The 24058-nt window shown below is 42.7% G+C and overlaps 2 protein-coding genes across 2 annotated transcripts in view; one reads left to right on the plus strand and one right to left on the minus strand.

Annotated features, from left to right (window-relative positions):
• Positions 1-156: 156 nt before the first annotated feature.
• On the minus strand, positions 157-23975 carry asz1 (ankyrin repeat, SAM and basic leucine zipper domain containing 1). The gene is made up of 13 exons (XM_029433088.1): positions 23733-23975; positions 21229-21331; positions 20502-20624; positions 17356-17467; positions 12715-12826; positions 12446-12580; positions 12077-12189; positions 10621-10693; positions 10028-10084; positions 9199-9311; positions 6472-6577; positions 2864-2977; positions 157-385 (listed from the first exon to the last, which is right to left on the minus strand). Exons 1-13 carry the CDS (start codon positions 23838-23840, stop codon positions 212-214), a joined length of 1443 nt encoding a protein of 480 aa, XP_029288948.1. The 5' UTR covers positions 23841-23975; the 3' UTR covers positions 157-211.
• Positions 23852-24058, plus strand: part of cftr (CF transmembrane conductance regulator) — a 32206-nt gene continuing 31999 nt past the window's right edge. Inside the window, exon 1 of the mRNA XM_029433025.1 lies at positions 23852-24058. The gene's annotated coding sequence lies outside the window, so the exon portion shown is untranslated.

Genomic DNA, 24058 nt, shown 5'->3' on the forward strand with positions numbered 1-24058 from the left:
TGGTATTTTATTCTGAAAAACTAGCTTAGTTTTACGTTTCCAGACAGTTTAACAACTAAAGAACCTAAAACAAACAAACAAAACATAAAACAACCCTGAAAACCAATCTGAACAAGAACTAAGCTACTATTGAAATGTCTCGTTATTAGACACCGTCCTGTGAGGAACCTGAATGCATCACCTGCTGTAAACTACACGGAGCTCACACTCTTTAATACACATTCCTGATCGTCTGCAGGTGGACTTTGCCACCGGCAGCTTTGTAGAGGAGCAGCAGGAGGGTGGCTCCGAGCGCACCCAGTGCGACTCTGGTCAGGGACCGCATCCTCCGGTTGCCGCGGTAACCAGTTTGAGGAAGCTGACAGCAATCTCCGACCTCGTCCATCTGAGGGAGGAGAAGGAGAGCGCACACACACACACACACACACACACACACCTGGGTTAGAGCATCGTGACCTCATGCAGGAAGTAGAAAGGTCATTTGAACCTCATTAGGACAGTTTACCGCTCAGACAGTTGAAACCTCGACCGGGTGGGAGATATTGGCTCCGTTTGTTTTGGCCGGGAATCAAACGGACACCAGCTCATTCTGAGGATGAGGGCATGTCAGGTCCCATCGCACCTCCTCCACCACAGCGTGACTCTCAAACCTGAGTCACCAAAGCTTCCTGTGCCAAACCCTCAAGGATTCCTCAGCCGAGCGGAGTCTCTCAAGTCCCACAGTGTCACGCTGAATCCCAACCACGTGAGGACGTTTTGAGGATACGAGTTCAACGTTCAAGCTTTCTTCCAGTAAACACGACTTGGGAACTTGCGGTTTGGCAATGATCCCAGATTTCTACAACATCCTGATTTTTGGCGTCACCAATAAGGATATTCTGGAAGTAAATGCCGGGAAGGCATTATTCCCACAGGACTTAAATGCAGCATGGATGCAAAATCCAATGACAATATTCTCTAACTTCACGAGTTAACATCTCTACTCCACGGAGGCTGATATTTGTGATGGAGGTCGAGTGTTGGTGAGGTTGTCTGTGTGTGAATGCATGAACGCTTGGATACATGCACGTACGCTGGTCGCAGCTATCACGGATGTGCTGAAGTTTCTGAAGCTTCCTTTTGGATTAATAACTTCACAGCGACTGGAAATCATAACATCAACAGCTCAACAATAGAAGATGTTGCAACGACTGATTGTTTAGAGGCGTCCAGGTTGTTCATTTGTTTCAGGGCTTTGAGGGGGAATTACAGCTCGCTCAGTCAAACTACAAACAGCCGTACTGCTGCTCTGTACCTTCACTTTGCAGGAAGTAGATCAGGAGTTTTCAATCTGCCAAGTCATCACATTACATTTGTACGCTGAGTCAGAGCCGAGCTGCAGAGTTGGTGATGATTCGCTGTGTGGATCATCACGAGACTGTTTCAGCTTTAAACTACACACGTGCTGCAGTCATACTCTCCCTAACTACACGATTCTGTTGGCGAGCTGCTTGATGGGAACCTTTCTGATAAAAGCTGCTGCTGTCCTGCTTGTTTCATATTCCCACGCGTGTACTCGCCATCACATTTATCAAAGTCGACACTAGATGGCAGTAACGAGCATCGTCTCCATTCACACCACTGATGCTCACTTGTTTGTCTTTAGTACATGAAAAAATATGTTTCTTTTCAAAGCAGTACCAGAATCCAGCAGTGTGTGTGTCAGAGTGTGTGTAGTGAGACAGTGTGTGTCAGAGTGTGTGTAGTGAGACAGTGTGTGTCAGAGTGTGTGTAGTGAGACAGTGTGTGTCAGAGTGTGTGTAGTGAGACAGTGTGTGTATCTCAGGAGACAAGCTTACATAGATAAGGTTAGATTTTGCGTGTGTTTATGGTCGCCGGGCTCGGAGCCAGTGGGTCCAAATGGACTCCATTGGCCGTCAGATTCTTGTCTGATACAACCGAGGACACACACACACACACACACACACACACACACACACACACACACACACACACACCTACACTATCAACATACTCACACCTATGTTGAGCTATCTGCTGCTACCCCACCTCTTTTGCTCACTCCGTCCCCCGCCTCTCCGTTTCTCCCCTCTTAAACTCCCTCACCCCACCAACCTGCGTCCTCTCCTCGCTACCCTCCGCCCCCACCCTCGCCTTCCCATCAGCCCCCTCATCCCTCCGCCTCATCGTCTGTGTGCTGACAGCTCGATGTCACAGCGGTGCTGACTTATGGGCTGTGAGGATTCTGCCCTGTCAGGAACGACTCTCTCCTCTGAGAATACAAATGCAAACACACACACACACACACTGACACACACACACACACACAGAGTCAGGTGCACACATGTAAGCACTCCCGCACATACCTGTTGGAGCTCGCCAGAATTCATATATAGCAACATCTAACACACACTATGTCCTGTTCCTTTTAATCCTCAGTAGTAAGAGGAAAGCTCTCGGCCTCAGAGTGTAAGAAAGGAGTTTAGATCGACATGAAGTACGAATGACTCATCACATGCATCAGTGTCAATGTTGTAAAACTATTTATATTTTAAAAGTATTTTTATGTATATCCCCATTTTATTGACTTATTCTGTATTTGTACAGTGTATATCTAAAGTTCAATTACCTTTTAATATTTAATTTATCAGTACATTGTGCGGGTTGAAGATACAGAATACAGAAAGTAAAGTGTAATTCTAAAAGAACACACACGTGGTGCGATGGGGTTTGTGCATTTTAACGATCATTTTAGCGATGCATGAAAGGATTAAAGGTATCAACTTGAAAATTAAGAAATGTAGCAGAAATCTGAGCGCAGGAATGTGTGTGTGTGTGTGTGTGTGTGTGTGTGTGTGTTGACCTTGCATAGAATATTGCGGAGGCAGGTGACTTCCTTCTGCAGGTCTTTAGTCTGGATCACCAGCTGGTTGCAGACGGCCTGCGCCTCCTTCTTCGGGTCCAGTGAGAAGACCAGCTACAGGGACAGAAAGACAAAGTTCTGGCTTCTAAATACATCCGTTAACAAAGACATGAACACATGAAGACATGCAGACATGAAGACATGCAGACATGCAGACATGAAGACATGCAGACATGAAGACATGAAGACATGCAGACATGAAGACATGAAGACATGAAGACATGCAGACATGAAGACATGCAGACATGCAGACATGAAGACATGAAGACATGCAGACATGAAGACATGAAGACATGCAGACATGCAGACATGAAGACATGAAGACATGCATACATGAAGACATGAGACATGAAGACATGCAGACATGAAGACATGAAGACATGCAGACATGCAGACATGAAGACATGAAGACATGCAGACATGAAGACATGAAGACATGCAGACATGAAGACATGAAGACATGAAGACATGAAGACATGAAGACATGCAGACATGAAGACATGAAGACATGCAGACATGAAGACATGAAGACATGAAGACATGCAGACATGAAGACATGAAGACATGCAGACATGAAGACATGAAGACATGCAGACATGAAGACATGAAGACATGCAGACATGAAGACATGAAGACATGCAGACATGAAGACATGAAGACATGCAGACATGAAGACATGAAGACATGCAGACATGCAGACATGAAGACATGCAGACATGAAGACATGAAGACATGCAGACATGCAGACATGAGACATGAAGACATGCAGACATGAAGACATGAAGACATGCAGACATGAAGACATGAAGACATGCAGACATGAAGACATGCAGACATGCAGACATGAAGACATGCAGACATGAAGACATGCAAGACATGAAGACATGAAGACATGCAGACATGCAGACATGAAGACATGCAGACATGAGACATGAGACATGCAGAAGACATGCAGACATGCAGACATGAAGACATGCAGACATGAAGACATGCCGACATGCAGACATGAAGACATGCAGACATTGAAGACATGCAGACATGCAGACATGAAGACATGAAGACATGCAGACATGCAGACATGAAGACATGCAGACATGCAGACATGCAGGACATGCAGACATGAAGACATGAAGACATGCAGACATGAAGACATGCAGACATGCAGACATTGCAGACATGCAGACATGAAGACATGCAGACATGCAGACATGAAGACATGCAGACATGAAGACATGCAGACATGAAGACATGAAGACATGCAGACATGAAGACATGCAGACATGACGACATGCAGACATGCAGACATGAAGACATGAAGACATGCAGACATGAAGACATGCAGACATGCAGACATGCAGACATGCAGACATGAAGACATGAAGACATGCAGACATGAAGACATGCAGACATGAAGACATGCAGACATGAAGACATGAAGACATGCAGACATGAAGACATGCAGACATGAAGACATGAAGACATGCAGACATGAAGACATGCAGACATGAAGACATGAAGACATGCAGACATGCAGACATGAAGACATGCAGACATGAAGACATGCAGACATGCAGACATGCAGACATGAAGACATGCAGACATGCAGACATGAAGACATGCAGACATGCAGACATGAAGACATGAAGACATGAAGACATGCAGACATGAAGACATGAAGACATGAAGACATGCAGACATGAAGACATGCAGACATGCAGACATGAAGACATGAAGACATGCAGACATGCAGACATGAAGACATGAAGACATGAAGACATGCAGACATGCAGACATGAAGACATGAAGACATGCAGACATGAAGACATGCAGACATGAACACATGAAGACATGCAAACATGAACACATGAAGACATGAAGACATGAAGACATGAAGACATGCAGACATGAACACATGAAGACATGCAAACATGAACACATGAAGACATGAAGACATGAAGACATGCAGACATGAAGACATGAAGACATGAAGACATGCAGACATGAACACATGAAGACATGAAGACATGCAGACATGAAGACATGAAGACATGAAGACATGAAGACATGCAGACATGAACACATGAAGACATGAAGACATGCAGACATGAAGACATGCAGACATGCAGACATGCAGACATGAAGACATGCAGACATGCAGACATGAAGACATGCAGACATGAAGACATGCAGACATGCAGACATGAAGACATGCAGACATGAAGACATGCAGACATGCAGACATGCAGACATGAAGACATGCAGACATGCAGACATGAAGACATGCAGACATGCAGACATGCAGACATGAAGACATGCAGACATGAAGACATGCAGACATGAAGACATGAAGACATGCAGACATGAAGACATGCAGACATGAAGACATGAAGACATGCAGACATGAAGACATGCAGACATGAAGACATGCAGACATGCAGACATGCAGACATGAAGACATGCAGACATGAAGACATGAAGACATGCAGACATGAAGACATGCAGACATGAAGACATGAAGACATGCAGACATGCAGACATGAAGACATGCAGACATGCAGACATGCAGACATGAAGACATGCAGACATGCAGACATGAAGACATGCAGACATGCAGACATGAAGACATGAAGACATGAAGACATGCAGACATGAAGACATGAAGACATGAAGACATGCAGACATGAAGACATGCAGACATGCAGACATGAAGACATGAAGACATGCAGACATGAAGACATGAAGACATGAAGACATGCAGACATGCAGACATGAAGACATGAAGACATGCAGACATGAAGACATGCAGACATGAACACATGAAGACATGCAAACATGAACACATGAAGACATGAAGACATGAAGACATGAAGACATGAAGACATGCAGACATGAACACATGAAGACATGCAAACATGAACACATGAAGACATGAAGACATGAAGACATGAAGACATGAAGACATGCAGACATGAAGACATGAAGACATGAAGACATGCAGACATGAACACATGAAGACATGAAGACATGCAGACATGAAGACATGAAGACATGAAGACATGAAGACATGCAGACATGAACACATGAAGACATGAAGACATGCAGACATGAAGACATGCAGACATGCAGACATGAAGACATGCACCTGGCCTCATCCCAGTCAGGTGACAGGAAGGGACACTGTAAGCATACTTTATTTTAGAGGGTTATGATTTAGAATAGAATAATTATTCATGTTCCCCCTGAAACAAAATGCCTTTATTGTAAATATTCAACCTTTATTTTAACTTAGAAATACGTCGAGGGAGAAACCTCCTTTACGACACAGCCCAGTGAAAACAATTCAAAAGAAATGCACCAAGAAATCCAAATGAAATGAATCAACTAAAAAAAGAACGGCAACATAATAATCATAATAAATATATTTTCTATAATTCAAGAGGAAGACTACTATATGAAGTAACACTTTCTTCTTTTATTGCCATGCAGTGTGTGAACAGCTGACTGGCCGCCCCCGAGTGAGAGCTCCACTACAGACGGACGACCTGCACCTGAGAGGCTTGGCGGGGGAAACGGCTGATGACGTCCTGAATCGTCTCCGTCAGGTAGCAGCACTGCTGCCTCACGCTTATCAGGAAAATATGCAGATCCTCAGTCCTGCAGAACATAAGCAACTTATGGAGTCTGATAACAAATGAAATGGCTACATTTATACGTTTTTAAGGAAATATTGGCACACACACATTTTCCATTTATCAATACATCCTGTGCATGTTCGGCAAAACCACTTTCAGCTTCTCAAATGTGTTTTAAATCTTTCATGGAAAAGTATATCAACTGTATGTTCATAATAAAACACTGACTATTAAATAAGTTACACTTTCTCCAAACCGGCACAGAGTTGCACAACTGTCTTGTGTTTTTACGGTTGTTCCCCCCGCAGCTTATTTTGGACTTCCAGGTGTTACGAGTTGCGAGCTTTAAGTCTCCTTCACTCACGTTAAAGTGTGTGCCTGTGTAGTTAGTTATCATAAGTTGCAGCACGATATTCTTTGTTAATGCAACAAATGATGAGGCACGTAAATGCATTGCTCCTCTGACAAGTCACACACTTATTCAGGTATTCAAATGATGCTGTTGGAGCTTTAAAGCTGAGGTCAGAAGGTTTACCTTCTTAAAAAGTGAGCGTAAAGAAGATGTCCACATGCAAACAACAAGGCACGGCCTGCTGGAGATGCCCGACGACGACAGGGCAGACAGATTGATAGGTTGGACCAAACTTTGTGTTAACATTCTCCATGCATTTTCCTGGAGGCCACCTCACCGAACTATAGAAATCTGAGCAGGTGGCCGGGCCCTCTCCCCACCTCCTCCCCACGCTAACCCGATGCTGTCATCCCTCCCTGAAAACATCCACCTTAACTGATAGTTATTTATATTCATAAAATTCTATTCCCATCCCCTGGTCCTGTGGGATATTGATAGCTCTTATCTTAATGGTACATTTCCCTTGGTGAGGGGACTGTGCAGCCAGCCGTCCCGGCCCTCCTCACACTCTGTCAGAGGGGCGAGTAAACACTGTCAGTCAGCCTGTGCTGCACCCTCACCTCCCTTCTCCCTGCTGTTAGTTTATCTAGGGAGCAGAGAGTGATGATGGGCCCCTGGTGGGAAGATCGTTGGAGATGCAAAGGACGTTGTGTTATGAGGGAAGGCTGATGGGGGGGGGGGGTGCATGTGTGCCACTTTGTTGTGAGCTTTATTTATCCGGGGAATGCTAACTGGTGAAACCTGCAACAAGTGACTTGTGCAGTAGTAGCTGCAGAGGGGAAGTGATGCACATTTAATATTTCACGTCCCTCTCCAACGGGTGGCCCGTCATCTCTGTGTGCAGGATAAATATCATGAAATAACACATTTAAGGATAATAAAGTGATGCAAGCTTTAGATGTTCCTGCATGTTATTCCATGCTGCAGGAGCACAATGTTCTCATTCTCAGCAGACTGGATTTTTCCAAGCTCAGTAAGAGCAGCGGGCACCTGCAGCCGAATCCAGCAGAACAACTCCGGACTCTGATTACATGCTCAAAGTCACAGAGCAATACAACGAACAGAGCGACATGACTGAAACAAAGCAAACTGGCTGATGTATCTTCAGATCTTGTCAATAACAATCAAAGAATGGAGGTAATACTTCTCCCACTAAAGACAAATGTAACTTATAGAGGACAAACATGAATGAATGAACGTCTTCATTACTGACTGCACTGTATACACTTTGTTACTCCAGGCTTATTTCTTTCACACAGGTCCCTGACATGACAAGAAATTGTTTGTAAGATTAATTTTCGAGTGTGAAATAAGGATCCCGAAGGAGCTCTTAAGGAGGTCTGGCCCCGCTGAAGCCATCCATCCCTCTCATTAACCTTCCCCTCTCTCTATTGGACTGTTTCTCATCCGGCAGGCGAGGGGCGGGTGCAGCTAGCGAGCCCAGTTCTGCTGAGGAGTCGTGAAGTGATGGGGTGCGGAGCGATGTCTTTGTTTGGCCCCTGCCACTGGCTCTCCGTTGCTCATTGCAACCTCCCATCGCCTCTCACCTTACAAATCATTACAGCTCCGCTTAAACCATTAGGGCCTGCCTCAGGGCTCGGCTACGGAGATGGGGGGGGGGACACGGAGCTGAGACAGTGAGATGCTCACGGGGCTGATGGACGACTTTCAGTGGAGGAGGACAGATGGAGCATCACGGGGAGATGGAGGAGGGCTGGATGTGGGGGAGGGTTTAAGGTGTGTGGCTGACAAGTGTTTAAATCTTTGCTACTATAGTCAACTTTGTTTTTGGCTTCACGCGGCGCGTTTGTGGAATACGTTTCTTTGCAACCGACAGCTTATCAGACATTTCCAACAGACTGAAACAAAGATTTTCAAATACTGTAAAGACTCTCGAACACCTTGTGGTCCGTCAGACACCACGATGTACAATGATTGTCTGTGATGTTTGGTGCTATAGATAGGAAAGTGCACAGAACGAAGCCTCTGATCACATTATTAGTCGTTCTAATCTTATGATCTTGAAAAGTAAAGTAATGCTGAAACAACTCAGTTTCCCATCAACGCTCTGAAGGCCCCTGAAGGCCCTCTGAAGGCCCTCCGAAGGCCCTCTGAAGGCCCTCTGAAGGCCCTCTGAAGGCCCTCTGAAGGCCCTCATTGCTTCATTTCAGATACTCTTCAGTTGAGTACACGTGTCGAGGCCTGCTGGGCATTAAGGTGTGATCCCCTACCCTCTGTCTGCAGGGCCCAGGAAGCTGATTTTGTCTAAGTCCACTTTGTCCAGGTGCATCTGCTGCACAGCACTCAGCACCTTGTGCTGGACCCCTGGCTCTGTGATACCCAGCTGAAAGGGAAAGAAAGTGGATTTGTTTTGTTGATTTCAATTCCTCGTTAGAGAAATCATCAAACTGCATGATTATGATGCCTATACCTGTATCTGCTGCTGCTTAGTCCAACATTTCTTGATGTGGAGGAATCATTTTTATAATGTCTGACATTAGGTGGTGTCGGTTAATATAAATGCAACATGTATTATAGATGCAGCTGCTGCAAATGTCTTTCTTTCTAAGAACTATAATCAACAGCATACACAAACTGTTTTGCAACTTTAATAGAAAAATCATTTGTAGGTTCATAAATATCAGAGAAGAATATAAATACAGATTAACTATTAATGAATCAGTATCTATTATATTATATTAACTGCCTCACACCTACTGTCAATATACAGTACTTATATATACTTACAATATAATATATTTTAATATATTTCTTGCTTTTCAGCATGTAAATCTAATCACAAACTGAAAATAGATCGGACCAGGTGATTCATCATTTTACATATATTTACTGCTTATGACAGATGTGAGGTTTATCCGCGTTGAGAGGAAAATATATATATATATATATATATATATTCTGCCAACACAGAGTGCAATCCCTCACCACCTTGTTTCTGCAGAACTTATCAGCAGCTACGCTCGTCTTTCTGGATCACCCTCAAGGCTGGCAGTGAGCAGAAGAGCTGACAGACAAACAGATGTTACAGACATCACCTACCTTCTCCAGGTCTTCCTTCTCCATGGTCAATAGGTAGCTCCAGGTGATGTCATTTTCCTGTACATGTGTGTGTGTGTGTGTGTGTGTGTGTGTGTGTGTGTGTGTGTGTGTGTGTGTGTGTGTGTGTGTGTGTGTGTGTGTGTGTGTGTGTGTGTGTGTGTGGGGGGGAAGAAAAATGAGTATGAAAGAGAAAACATCAGTGAGAATTTACCAAATCAAAACTTCTACAGCTGAAACAGATGTACCTGCATGAGGCGTTGCCATCCGGAGAAAACAATCTACCTGCACCCATCAAACCCAGTCCTCATATATCAGATGGGGCCTAAACCTTGAGCCGATCCGGCACACTAGATCCATTATGGACCAAGTAAAATATGTAAACTCGTCATCTTGTTCCAAAGCAAGTAGAGGTCATTCTGCCAACAAGCAGCTGTGCTCCACACTGTATCTCACCCATCTAACACTGTATTGTAGCCGCATGCTATCTCTGCTCACCATCAGTGAGATGAGAGAACAGAAATATTTCTCACCGTTTGCACAAAGATATGCATGTTTATTAAAAGATTTCTTAATTGCAGCTTCCAGGTACTTACAGTCATGATGTCAGAGAGGTGGCCGAGATTGAGGCCGTGTAGGAGGAGCTGAAGTTCATCAAGCTTGGTTACACTGAAGGGCAGACAGAGGACACGTGAGTCACAGCTTTGTGAATAAATAAATAAACAGTATTAAGCGAAGTGCGACCCAGCTGGGACTAGAATTGCACTAAAACTGTGTGAACAGAGACTTCCTGAGTAGTTTGTCCAAATGCTTATTTGGTCAAAAGCGTAGCAACAACATACTAAAAAGGGAGATCATCCTTTAAGTGTAAAGGCCCAGACACACCAAACAAGTTGCCACGGATCCGACTGTTGAGTCGCGTCTTGGTCGCGTTTGGACACAACCGGAAAGACACCAGCCAACAAGCACGTACGTTCTGCGCCTGCGTGAGAGGAAATACATCTCCACAACAGCAGGCGGCGATAGTCTGTAACCGGAAGACCTAAGACTGTAAATATACAAGCCGTTGTTAGATGAAGATGAAAAATGAAAAGAACCTGTGTGTGTGTGTGTGTGTGTGTGTGTGTGTCCTCACGTCCGTTTCTCTTCTTCTGCACTTAAGTCTGAACTTCCTACAGTCTCCTACAAAGACTCCTAAAGATGTCTCCTGCTGAAGTGCCCTTTAAACGCATCTCTTCCTCCTTTGGGGACCAAGTGGGTGCAGACAAAGTGTCAGTGAGTTCAGACACATCAGAGTAACCGCAGTGTACTCGCAGCTCCAGTCGGACTGTTGACATGACGAGCTTTACGAACGAGCCTCCCTTCTCATGACGGGAGTTGATGGGTTTTAACGTCTCTGTGCATGAGAGAGCGAGACAGCTAAAATGCTTACAGGCTGTAATTCCTGGTGCCAGACGAGCTCAAATACAATGTTTTTGTGCGAGCGGACTAAACACTCATGCACGAGGTTTATTATTGTTTATGTCTGGTTAAACAATGGTTCAGCAACACCTGCTCGACAGGCTCTAGTTCACAGGAACTCCAACAGGGGGCGACAAACACACAGGCTGCAGTAACTGGGGGGGATGCTGAGTCGATGAGTGTTAAGTGCATGTTAACTACATGTTATCTTTACTTGTTCTGCTTTACTTTCACTGTCCTCGCTTAGGTGGTATTGAAATGAAATGACTATTCCACAGTCCAAACTCACACTTTTTAATGTTATTTTCGTATTACAGATAAAAGATAGTAAATCGTGAGTCTTGTAGGTGAAACGATTGTAGGAGTTGAATGTGGGGCAGCTGCTCTGCAGGTGTAATGTTGGGCCTCATTCACCATCAATGACTCAAGAGCACACTGAGTGCTGACACGTTGGACCACAGGTAAGAACCATTCTGCACTTTAAGAACAGGAATCTGTCGTGGACTTTTCCTAGGACTTCTCTTAAGAACACATTTAAGATAGAAATGACCCGACTAAGACCTGAAGGCGCCGAATCTCAGTTGGTCTTACCTTTCCTGGCAAGGTGACGGGTCAGAGTTTGTCTTGAAGAACTTTGAGAGGGTCTCCTCCATAGAGGCCTGGGCAGTATAGCTGCTGAAGGAAGAGGCCAGAATTCTGCCTATCTGCAATCAGACACTGGCGTCAGGATATTATGTGTTAGCAGTGGAAATGTCAGTCCAGTACAGCAAAGGGACTTGTGTCACTTACGTCATAATGGCCTAAGATTCATTCATCATAGAGATTTCTTACTCCAATAAAGTACAGTACTCGTTCATTACTTTGATTGAGCTATTGCCAAGCGATTTTAATTCCCTTTTGATTGAATACATTCAATGAAAAATACCAAACTGCAGGTGTGTGGTGTCGAACATCAGGTACCTGTGTGTGTTTGAAGACCACAGACAAGTCTGCAGGGCTCTTTCCAGTCTTTGTCCTTATTGTTTTGTCCGCTCCCAGCTGGAGGAGCTTCAGCACCGCGTCCTCTCTGCCGTACTGCACTGCGACACACAAAGCCTGACACAGAATATTCGTCACTTTTAACATACGCAAAGTCAAATGTATATCATTTTGTCACTTCAGAGCTAAAAACGTGATCTGCACGTTCCAACTGAAGGGACCGGCTATGACAGCAAAAGACTGACACTCACCGTGTATCCATTGGCATCCTGGACATCGATTTCTGCCCTATGGGAGACCAGCAGGTTGATGACCTTGATGTAGCCGTCCCTGGCTGTCAGCATCAGGCAGCTCATTTGAGACCTGACATGAACAAAGGGCATGGAGTGATGATGAAGGGACAGAGAAACCACCAGAGGGCAGCACACACCACTTTAAAGGGATTGTTCAAGTCATTTAAGTCTTTCTAGCTTTTCTAATTGCTGCTTTTGCGTTTTTAAATCTATTTGTTTGTTTAATAGTTAGTTCAGGTCCGAGTTGACAGCTTGGACTCTAAGCAGTTACTGGGCTGGATTCATATAGAGGCCCAAAGTCACCAGCAAGAGTCAAAATATCTGCAGAAACTTCTAAAACCACTCACGTACAACACTTCTTCTACAACAGAGCTCAATAAAGTACTTCTGTTCTCTCATCCTGCAGCTACTGAGCTCCACAGGAGAGCATTTAGCTTTTCATTTGCAAATCCATAATTATTTGGAACATGCAAACTTCAGGGTCGTGTTCCAGGTCCACAAAGGGAGAACATTTGATAATTAGTGTTCCTATAAACAAAACAATAAAGCTAAGTGAGCGTAATCTAGTCGACAGACAGAGCATCCTGTAACCACACAGAACGTTTGCTCAAACGCTGTTGAATAGGAAACTTTGACCTTTCTTACTCCTCATCATCATTCCTCTTTTGCCTTCATGTGTTTGCTTCCATCTGAGCAATGGCTGTATATAAATAAGCTCTGCTACAGTTCTTCTGTGTCTTATCACCTCGGACTCAAACACCCGCGTGAGAACACCAATCCAAAGGGGTGGGAAAGTCCGGGGGCAATTCATCACTTCACTTAAAGCTTTTACAGGAAACTGTTTATGTCCGTGTGAGAGAGCGACACAGCAAGAGGGAACGACGAGGCATTTAAAGGGACAATCCATAATTCACATGTAAACTAAAGTGGAGCTCAATAAAACTCCTTATCGCTCTCAAAGTGATTGACAGGTGTTTTAAAGCACAGGCTCGTAATACATAGACTAACACTGTGAATCCAAGTGAATGCTTCTGTTGCAATGTTCACTTATTATTTAAATTGGTTGAGAGACGCATGAAATGGAGATTCTTCTGTCAGAGTATTTTTATTATACATCACATCATTGATGTCATGATGTAGAACGCTTTCTGGAAATTACATTTAAAAAGCATTTAAACTAACCGGATGTCTGTTAATCCTATAAATCCATAAAGCAATATCACAAATACAACCAGAGATTTCAATCCTCCAGAAAAGTCAGGGTTTATATCGTCATGACTCCACCCGACTGTCGGGCCTTTTTGTGCTTTGTCACTTGTATTGGTCTTTTTGGTATTAAAGTTTTGACCTTTGTACCAATAAATCCCCGTGAACAGAAAATGCTCCCAGATCGAGGTAATGTTTGTCAAACAGGTGTGAATCTACGCACAGCTACACCATCCTTTAATAAATTACAAAGACATCCAAAGTTAATGTTCTACGTGAACTCAAACAAATGAACCGCGGCTATGACGTGTATGACAATTTCTTTATTCACACTTCTTTGCCGCAATCAGTCAATTCCTCTTTGAGTCAGAAGAACGGGACAGGAAGTGTCCTTTCTGCTTTCATCAGAGCGTGAAAGTGCATTTTACCCAAAGGTAGGTTTTGCCATGAGAAAAGTACCAAGGTCACTCACATACTGTTTCAGTGTGTTCTGTGTGTGTGTGTGTGTGTGTGTGTGTGTGTGTGTGTGTCCTTCACACTGTGAGAGTTGGCCAGTCCCCAAACCGACTGATAGCTGATCGATATGCAGACAGTTCAGAGTAAACATTGTTCCTGGTGTCCGGACATCGAGAAGAAGCAGAAACACGTGACTCATAGCGCCAAGCCAAACACTCGACATCTCAACATTTCTTCCACAATGACTACATTTATATGCAGGCTTGAACAGATCATATGTAGCAGCATGTTACCGGCTGGTGTCCTTCCTGTTCCTGTGCAGTGTTTTTACAACTATTACTATTAATAATAATAATCCAGCTGATCATGAGGCACTGATCATTATTCTGCACACGGATGATTTTGTCAAAACTATCTAGGTCTTAAGTCCAAGTCGAGTCTTCATAAGCGAACTGAAAGTCAACAACACATATTTAAGGTCCCTGATTGCTCATCATTCAAAAGTATTTTTCTTTAAATCCAGTTTTTAACACAGGCTTTGCAAACTTTGTGGTGATGCATTTTTCTATTGTTTCAATCAAGCTTTAGGGATTCTAACCTCAAGTGGGTTCTGTCTCGCATGTACAAAGTCCAAGGCAGCAATACTTCCCCCTTAAAAAGACCATTTCTATATAAAATACTCCCCTTGTGTCACTTTGAACTCTTGTCAGATACATCCACGGTGAACGAACAAACCCACGGATAAAGATCTTGATAGATTACGCAAACGTGAGACGGTAGTGGCGGAAACGGTTGTGAATAGCATGATTTTGGCGAAAAAGCGTGTCTGGGAAGTAGTAGGCGCACGACTGGATAAATGAGACTTGAATTATGCTGCATGAGTTATGTGAGAGTTTAGAAACAGGTAGTTTGGATGTTGCCCCTATTTACTTTAATTCATTAAGAGGCCTGCGAGTTCAAAGTAACACGAGGTCAGTCATTGATATACAAACGATCATTTTAAAGTATTCCTTCAAGTCTACAGCTCTGCGTGTCCAGATCAATACAGGCCCGACTCTGGTCCCATTACTCTTTGGAGAAAATTAAAAGATATGTTGTAAGTTTTATAGAAAAGGCACAGATGCTGTATTATAGATAATCTCATTATCAAAGGGTGGTGCCTCTCTGATATTACAAAGTTATGGATGTCCAAGCTGCGAATGTCTCTGCAGACTTAAGTATTCAGACTAATGTAGGGCAGAGATTGAGAAACACCTCCCATATCTGAGCAACACATCCAGGAAGCAACTTTGAAAACAACGTAAACCCGAAATCTCTACATCGTATAAAAAAGGGACACATGGAGGCAATGGACCCCACATCGTGCTCCTGCAGGACTTTGAGGGATGAGCAGCTGGTGTTAATCATTGGTTTGATATTCAGACGTAAGAGGCGATGGGGAGGAGGAGGTTTATCCTCTGCACTCACATGAACCTCATATTCTTCCTTCACTCTGGATGTTGGGGGTCTGTTGGCCCGTCCTCCCCTCATCTGCATCCTCCTGTGTCTTGTTACCTTGCTTTAAATATTTTGTCTGGGAAGGAACCAATCAAGTTCCCAAAGCTACAGCGTGTCCATGCGTGTCTTCGGGGGGGTTTCAGGCCAAATGTGACGTGCATGTAATGGCAGTGACAGAGTGACAGGGGATTAAGGAGAAGCTAAACAAGAAAGCCACTGGGGGCTGCATCCTCCCTTTGACACGCCAAAAACTCACAGATGGTAACAGTAAAAGAGCTTCAAAAACGACCTCCCTTCATTCTTTTCCACAAGATTATTCATGTTACTCACCAGGACAGGGAACCAGATTTTATAACTGCTGTCTGATGGATCCCAAACTCAGAAGAACCCATTTATAAAGTCAAATAGAGTTCGAAATGCAAAAGAAACCTCGAGCTAAGGTTTCCTCTCAACATGGCTGCTTCTGGGTGTTTAAGGACAATTCAAGCTTCCATTTACCTTCTATTATCACACCTTTAGAGACATACGTGTGATTTCTTGAGCCATTTGGTGAGATCAACAGTTTTGATGATATTTCTGCCAGTCTGGTGAAGTAATGGCGCTGGCGTTAGGCACTACAGTATGTGCTGATCAACGGACAGCTGGTCTTGAGGACAGTGACGGCCGAACGGACGTCAAAGTCGAGTGGATTGAACAGATTTATGCTTTAATTTACTGCGGACACTTCATGTGTGGCCTGATTTGGTGTGAACATTTACAGTAGGTGTAAAATGTTCTTGTTTGTTTTCTAGTTATTTATTACCATTAGTGATGGCTGCACATTTAACTCGTGTTTGCAAGCAATGATCTTAGTCACCATAGCATCCGGCTTCATTCTGCGAAGATGATTGTTATGATGGACGAACAAAAGCTTACTTAGTTCTGACGGATATGTGGGTGCAAGTGTCTAGACATCCAGGATCAAATGATTATATTTTGATGTGCAACAGGAACTGATTAAGTGTTGAAAGGTAATGACAGAAATCACCCCTGAAATGTACCCTTGTTCTGTAACCTAGACAACATGCTTACTGGATTGCGTCCAAGCTTGTAGAAAAAAGTTTCTTAAATCCTCCAGCCCGACCCTTACACTCGCTTGTGTTTGTTTGTCTGTCTGATACCCGTCTGTACATGCACATGCCATAACAGGACATTCCAAACAAAACAAACAAATACACACACTGTAAGGAGCGCGGTGGTGCATAATGCTACCACATGGCAGCTAAACATAACGACAACCATCAAAGGAAATTTGATCCAGCACCTGTTTTGTTTCTCCCCTGTTCAAGTTCAGTCCAGAGTGTTTTTATTTGGCCTACATCAATAGGGGTGTGACAGTGCGTGCTGTGCTAAAGATCCTATAAACATTTTGGGCTGAAACACATCTGTACAGCCCCTCACCTGTCCACCATGTTGGGATCCGCATTTCTGGATAGCAGGATCTGCACACAGCGAGCAATTTTGTCTTCAGTGGCAGATGCTGTGCAGCTGGCCATGAGCACCGTCCAGTGATCTGCAGACACATTAGTGTTGAAGTTCATCATCACAATCTCATTTAAACAAACATTTAGCGTAGCACCATTTGAAAATACTTAATACAAAAGGTAACAAGCTGGCACCAACACAAGACGCTATGAAGAGTTTTAGAGAACATCCTTATCATTTAGTGGTGAAGTCATATGGACGTGCATGATATCTATATCACCAACAAACTGTCCGCAGTACTCACTCTTTATCTGTCTGGGTGACGTAGGTCACACTTTTATGAGATGTTTTAAAGCTCAAATGCTTTGTGACTTACTTAAAAGTACACTTAGCATGCCAATTATTAAAAGCAACCGTACGTCCTTGTAGCTCCAAACCTTTTGTCTAAACGGACAAGTGTTCCTGTCCAATCTGAGTATGATGATGTAGTTACTGTAGTTGCCTCACGGAAACAAATAACAAGCATGAAATCACCATTATTGTAATTATAATTAAACTATTTAGAAAAACTAATTAGAGGAAAGAGAGGTGCCTTTTCTTCCATCACAATGAAGTCATACTTACTGCTGTAATAAGGACATTTAAATAACTGGACGATATCTCAGATGATGGAGATGGATAGCCGTTTATCTGGCTTCAGGAAGTGTTGCGGCCTTTTATGGGACCGAGTGACTTCAGAGACGTTGCATGCATCTAACGAGTGTATTTGAGTGTTTTCCTGTATGTGTGTGTGCATGCATACCTGGGCCTCTCTACTGTGCATGTTTGGCTCTATGTCTGTGTGCAAGTGTTTGTGTTTACACTATGTGTGTGTGGGTGTAAACCAGACTGTGGTTTTGCGTCTACAGAGAACTGGAGTAAATAAATCTGAGGCCTGAGAATTGGTGAGGGTGTATGACAGGAGCACGGAGGCCGTTATCAATCACTCAAGCATTCCTCCGCTCAGCCTCGCTGCTTCGACAAACGCCATCAGGACGTGACCACACGTCATCCTTCTGCTTAATTATTTCCTTCACCTGCCTCAAGCATCAGATGCCGAGACCATGTGAAATCAGTCACACACACACAGTTTAACTGGACATTCTGGACTGAGAATTAATTGACATCAGATATTCAGAGCATGACCAGTGCTGTGGTTCAAACCGTGGGTCTGGGGACGTCCAGGGGCCGCAGGAAGGTTTCTAATGGAAAGTTAAGAATGCAGTTTTTTAAACTATTTTGTAACTGCGGAAGCAACAGCGACAGGAATGCAGATAAAAAACTGATCAGAAGTTTATTTTCGCCACTGTTATCGAAAATGTTACTTATTAGTCATGACGAGTCTTATCCTGAAGGACTTAACACTCACACAGGCAGAACTTTTGTGTTTCTGTTGTGTAGCATATTGTTCATTTTGGCTGCTGCTTTGCATAATATGGACATTTATATTTGTGTTCTTTGTAGGGCTGCACAATTAATCGAATATTAAATCACAATTTTGGCTTCCCTCAATTAAATGGACATGATTGCCTGCAATATCTACGTTTAAAATGTGTTCTCCGCTCTATTAAACTTGGCCGCATATCAAAACAAGCACTTCCTAAATTGAAAGCCAGCCAGCAGCCGGCGATCGAGATGTTTTGGCCGGTTATTCCTGTTCTGACTGGAGTTGTCTGCCCGCTACAGATTAGACAGTGTTCATTACTTAACTAACTGTTAACACAACTAATGTTTCTGGGGATCTGTAACTGCATTTTTCCTACAGGATTGGTGGTTCTATGTGAAGCTGCAGATTTCCTAGCATGGAAGAGTTCTTCCCCCATCCCTCGGTCCAACAGATGCCTTCAATTTCTCTTGCTTTGGGATGAGGGCGCAATGTGCATGAACTTAAAACATCTCAAAGGATCAGCGGTGTGTTTCTGCAAGAGTTCCTCTTTGGCGTCATCAGCATTAAGTAATGTCAGATGAAGCGTATTGGTGCAAAGGCCCGATTGGTCCCCTGGTTTTTGGCTGTAGCAGGTGAGGAAATTGAAAAAAGGTGCCACAGGGAAGGTTAGCTCGACACCAACGCATCAGGGACCGTCAGGAGGATTAGGTATGGCTGTTTGATATCCAAGCCTGCAAGGCAGCAATGTAGCGGTGTTGCCTAATCTAACTATGTGCCCGAGTCTTTCTCTCTCTCGGAGAAGTGGTGGGTGAGGGATCACAGAGATCAGTAGAGCCGACACGTACAGTGCATCATGATATCAACCACCAATCCAAAATAGTACGTTTGAGTCATTTCTGTCTTTATCTTTGGTTTTAGGTGGAAAGAACCAGGAAGTAAGTTTAAATCATACTTCAGTTCAGTGTTTAGTTTGATGTTTTTAATAGTAATAATAATCCTGTATAGAATGATTGAGAGTACTTTGTGCCCACAGCTGTGAAACTTGGAGTGATACTTGTATTATTTTTCTAAGATATGAGTTGTATTTTTGACATAATTTTAAAGGTTTTTACGATTGTTATTTTTGAAGATTTCATTGAAGATTTATTGTTGTACAATGACAAATAACTAAAGAGACACAAGTCAGACAGATGTACACACGAAATATGATAAAAAATACTTTTTTAGGGCTGGGCAATATAGTTTAACAAAAGGTATCACGATAAAACGTTTCATTTCAGTCGAAGTAGAATTTTCGTTTAAAACTAACATTATCTACACAATGTGAAGAAGTCACAGCGTTGACGTTCTGTCAGGCAGGAATAAAGCAATAAACTATAATATATATTATTTGCTTTGTTCAAGTATCAAACATACAAGTAATACAAGAATGTCCTTGAATGCTTACAAGACAAGGTATTAAAGGAAAGTACTAAGAGAAGCGCGGAAGCAGTGTGGGCTGCCGTTAAACTTCAACGTAAACCAACAAATGAGGAAAAAGCCAAAAATCCAGAAGTGTCGTTTCTGGAGCTCATTTTTAAGCTCAGGATTTCCAGATGTCTTTTTCCTAATTATTAGACTAGATTTTCTCCATACCGCCATTAACTTAGTGAGAATGACAAGACAAGTCAAACAAAGTGATCCGTATTGCTCTGACCTTTGCTGAAGTTGGCACTGGCCCCTCTGTCCAGTAGCAGTTTGGTGAGCTCGTAATTAGCCACACTGACGGCACACATGAGAGGAGTCCATTCAAAGCCAAGCCTGGTCTCCACGTCCATGCCTGTCCACACCAAACGGATCAAATTATGTGAGGCAATGAAATGATTATATAAAAAGTAAATATGTGCCTAATGTCCTCCGGCACGCACACACATGCATTATGCAAAACAAGATCCTGTTTTGTTTTTTCTACTTCCTCGCTCAAATTATTGTTTTTCCTATCCCGCTCGATTTCTGCAAATCCATTTCTGGCAAACTGTTAATATTTGCGTGAGAAATCCCCACCAGCATCTTGATAAATGTTGATAAGTTTTCACTGTGACGGGGAAGTTTGTCCCTACCACCAATTTAATCCAACATCCTGAGTGAGCATGTTGGCCTACATACAATAACCCTGATGATAAGACAAAGAGCCTCATGCAAGAACATTTTCTTCTTCTTATCTGCGAGTGTTTCATGTCAGATTCATAACATTTTCTTAACTGGACAAACTTGTTGTAATTTGATCATCTCAGCCTGATGAAATGTGGGCAAGTTTCATTAACAAAATGTTACCATAGAAAGAATTTCACAGTATATCTATAAATCAAAAATGTGAATAAATGACGACACAGTCGAGATGTTAAGTGCTAAATTGTCATACGGAAAATACAGGGAGTACTTGCCATTGTCCAACAGCTGTTCAACAGTCCCAATGTCTCCTTTACTGATGGCTCTTTTCAACGTCGACACATTATCTTGTGGATGTGTTGCAATAACATCCTGATCCTGTGAAAATGGGAAAAGGTTTAAAAAAAACAAATAACTCCAACAGAGACATTTTTTTTAAAGAATTAAAAGCAACTCCAAGGTTCACCAAACGGAAACTGTGTCACCTCCATGTGTGAGGATACAGGAATATAGAAATATTATAATAATGAGCAAAGGGCCCCATAAAGGATACATGTAAAGTTGTAGAGATGTATTCACAATTATTTTTTTCTGCCATTAGGTGTGGGTAACATTTGCAGGTGTCCAATTTGAATGCAAAGTACCAAGGGTATTACAACTATCTTACCTGTACTTTGTCCCAAACACATAATAAAAACTAATACTACACAGTACTACACTAAATAGTGTCCTAATGTTGTTGTAAATGGCAGTTATTGTAATGGAGTTTATGGCTACAACTAACAATTATTTTCAGTATCACACAATCTGATTATTACTTTCTTAATTAAGCCACTAAATATTTGTTCTATAAAATGTCAGAAAATACTGAAATATGCCATTTATGATTTCTTAAATGTCTTATTTTGTTAACACTCCAAAACCCAAATAAACTCATTTTACCACAATGTATGACAAAGAGAAGCTGCAAATACTCTCATATGAGAATCTGAAAGTAGAGAATTGATGGCAGTATTGTCAAAAGAGTTGTAGCTTTTTCTTTCAAACTAATGAATTCATTAATCGTTTGAGCTCTAAATTAGTGGAAGTACAAAAAGGCATCCATGGATACATGTTTTTATAAAGTTGTTTTGTTTTTCAAAAAGTCTTCCTCAATGTACCTCAATGAGATACATTGCACCTCAATGAGATACACTGCATTGATGCACCTCAATGAGATACACTGCATTGATGCACCTCAATGAGATACACTGCACCTCAATGAGATACACTGCACCTCAATGAGATACACTGTACCTCAATGAGATACACTGCACCTCAATGAGATACACTGTACCTCAATGAGATACACTGCACCTCAATGAGATTCAATGAGATACACTGTACCTCAATGAGATACACTGCACCTCAATGAGATACAGTGCACCTCAATGAGATACAGTGCACCTCAATGAGATACAGTGCACCTCAATGAGATTCAATGAGACACACTGTACCTCAATGAGATACACTGCACCTCAATGAGATACACTGTACCTCAATGAGATACACTGCACCTCAATGAGATACAGTGCACCTCAATGAGATACAGTGCACCTCAATGAGATTCAATGAGACACACTGTACCTCAATGAGATACACTGCACCTCAATGAGATACACTGTACCTCAATGAGATACACTGCACCTCAATGAGATACACTGTACCTCAATGAGATACACTGCACCTCAATGAGATTCAATGAGATACAGTGCACCTCAATGAGATACAGTGCACCTCAATGAGATACACTGCACCTCAATGAGATTCAATGAGATACACTGTACCTCAATGAGATACACTGCACCTCAATGAGATACAGTGCACCTCAATGAGATACACTGCACCTCAATGAGATACACTGTACCTCAATGAGATACACTGCACCTCAATGAGATACACTGTACCTCAATGAGATACACTGCACCTCAATGAGATTCAATGAGATACAGTGCACCTCAATGAGATACAGTGCACCTCAATGAGATACACTGCACCTCAATGAGATTCAATGAGATACACTGTACCTCAATGAGATACACTGCACCTCAATGAGATACAGTGCACCTCAATGAGATACATTGCACCTCAATGCAATTAATTGTGCAATTACTTGCACAATTAGTTGTAATTATTTCCAGCTGTGACTAGCTCCTCTATTTCTGTTGTGTTTGGCATGCTGACATATCCCTTAGATTATGCAAGGAAGCCACAAGCATTACAATACATCAGAAACAATAGGGAAGAAGAATGTATGTCAGTATTGAGCTAACAGTTAGCTTAACATTCTGATTCTTCCAGATTCAGATGGAGACCAGACATCATCATGTATTCTAGTTGAATAATAAAGATCAGATATTCATTGTTAAGACACAGGCGGTTACGTTAGCACTTGGTAGACTTCCTAGCACAATTTAAAACAGATTTCTTCACAGAATCCGGTGAATTTGCGATCTAACGGTAGCTACATCGAGCCACTTGCGCGTGAGCAGATGAACGTGAAGGGTTAAAAAAGAGCGGCAGTTTACCGTTAAGTCTACCCTTCTCACTATTTTCACTATAAATATATGTATATAAATAACATTACTTGCTCATAATTAGTTTTTGCCTATTGTTTTTTTAGTTTCATTTCTATTTTACCGCAAAACCAGCAGTAAGGCGCCGTGTAAAGTAAACCAACGCTAGATTAATTTATGCTAGCTGCTAGCTTATTGTAGCATAAGCCGTTTTATAAAGTCACCTTGATGCGAGGAGACTTTTTATCCAAACAATACCCGATATCCCACTCGTCATTGCTGCCGTCGCTCTCATCTCCAGCAGGGAAGTGGTTCTCCATGAAGCTGCCCATGGCTAATTTTGTTTAGCAACTAGCTAGCTAACGTGACGTTTCAGAACAACAAACCGCCACAGGTGAAGCAAACAACCAAGAGGTGTTCAAGATGCTCCTCTCTGCAGCCCGCGGGTGGGCGGGGTTTGCTATTCATCCACGGCAGCCAGACTGTTACACTTTACCTTGAGTTAAGAAATAACAAGAAAACACAGAAAGGTTGACATTTGACTTATGTG

The sequence above is a fragment of the Cottoperca gobio genome, chromosome 6, assembly GCF_900634415.1.
Source record: "Cottoperca gobio chromosome 6, fCotGob3.1, whole genome shotgun sequence".
Lineage (NCBI taxonomy): Eukaryota > Metazoa > Chordata > Actinopteri > Perciformes > Bovichtidae > Cottoperca > Cottoperca gobio.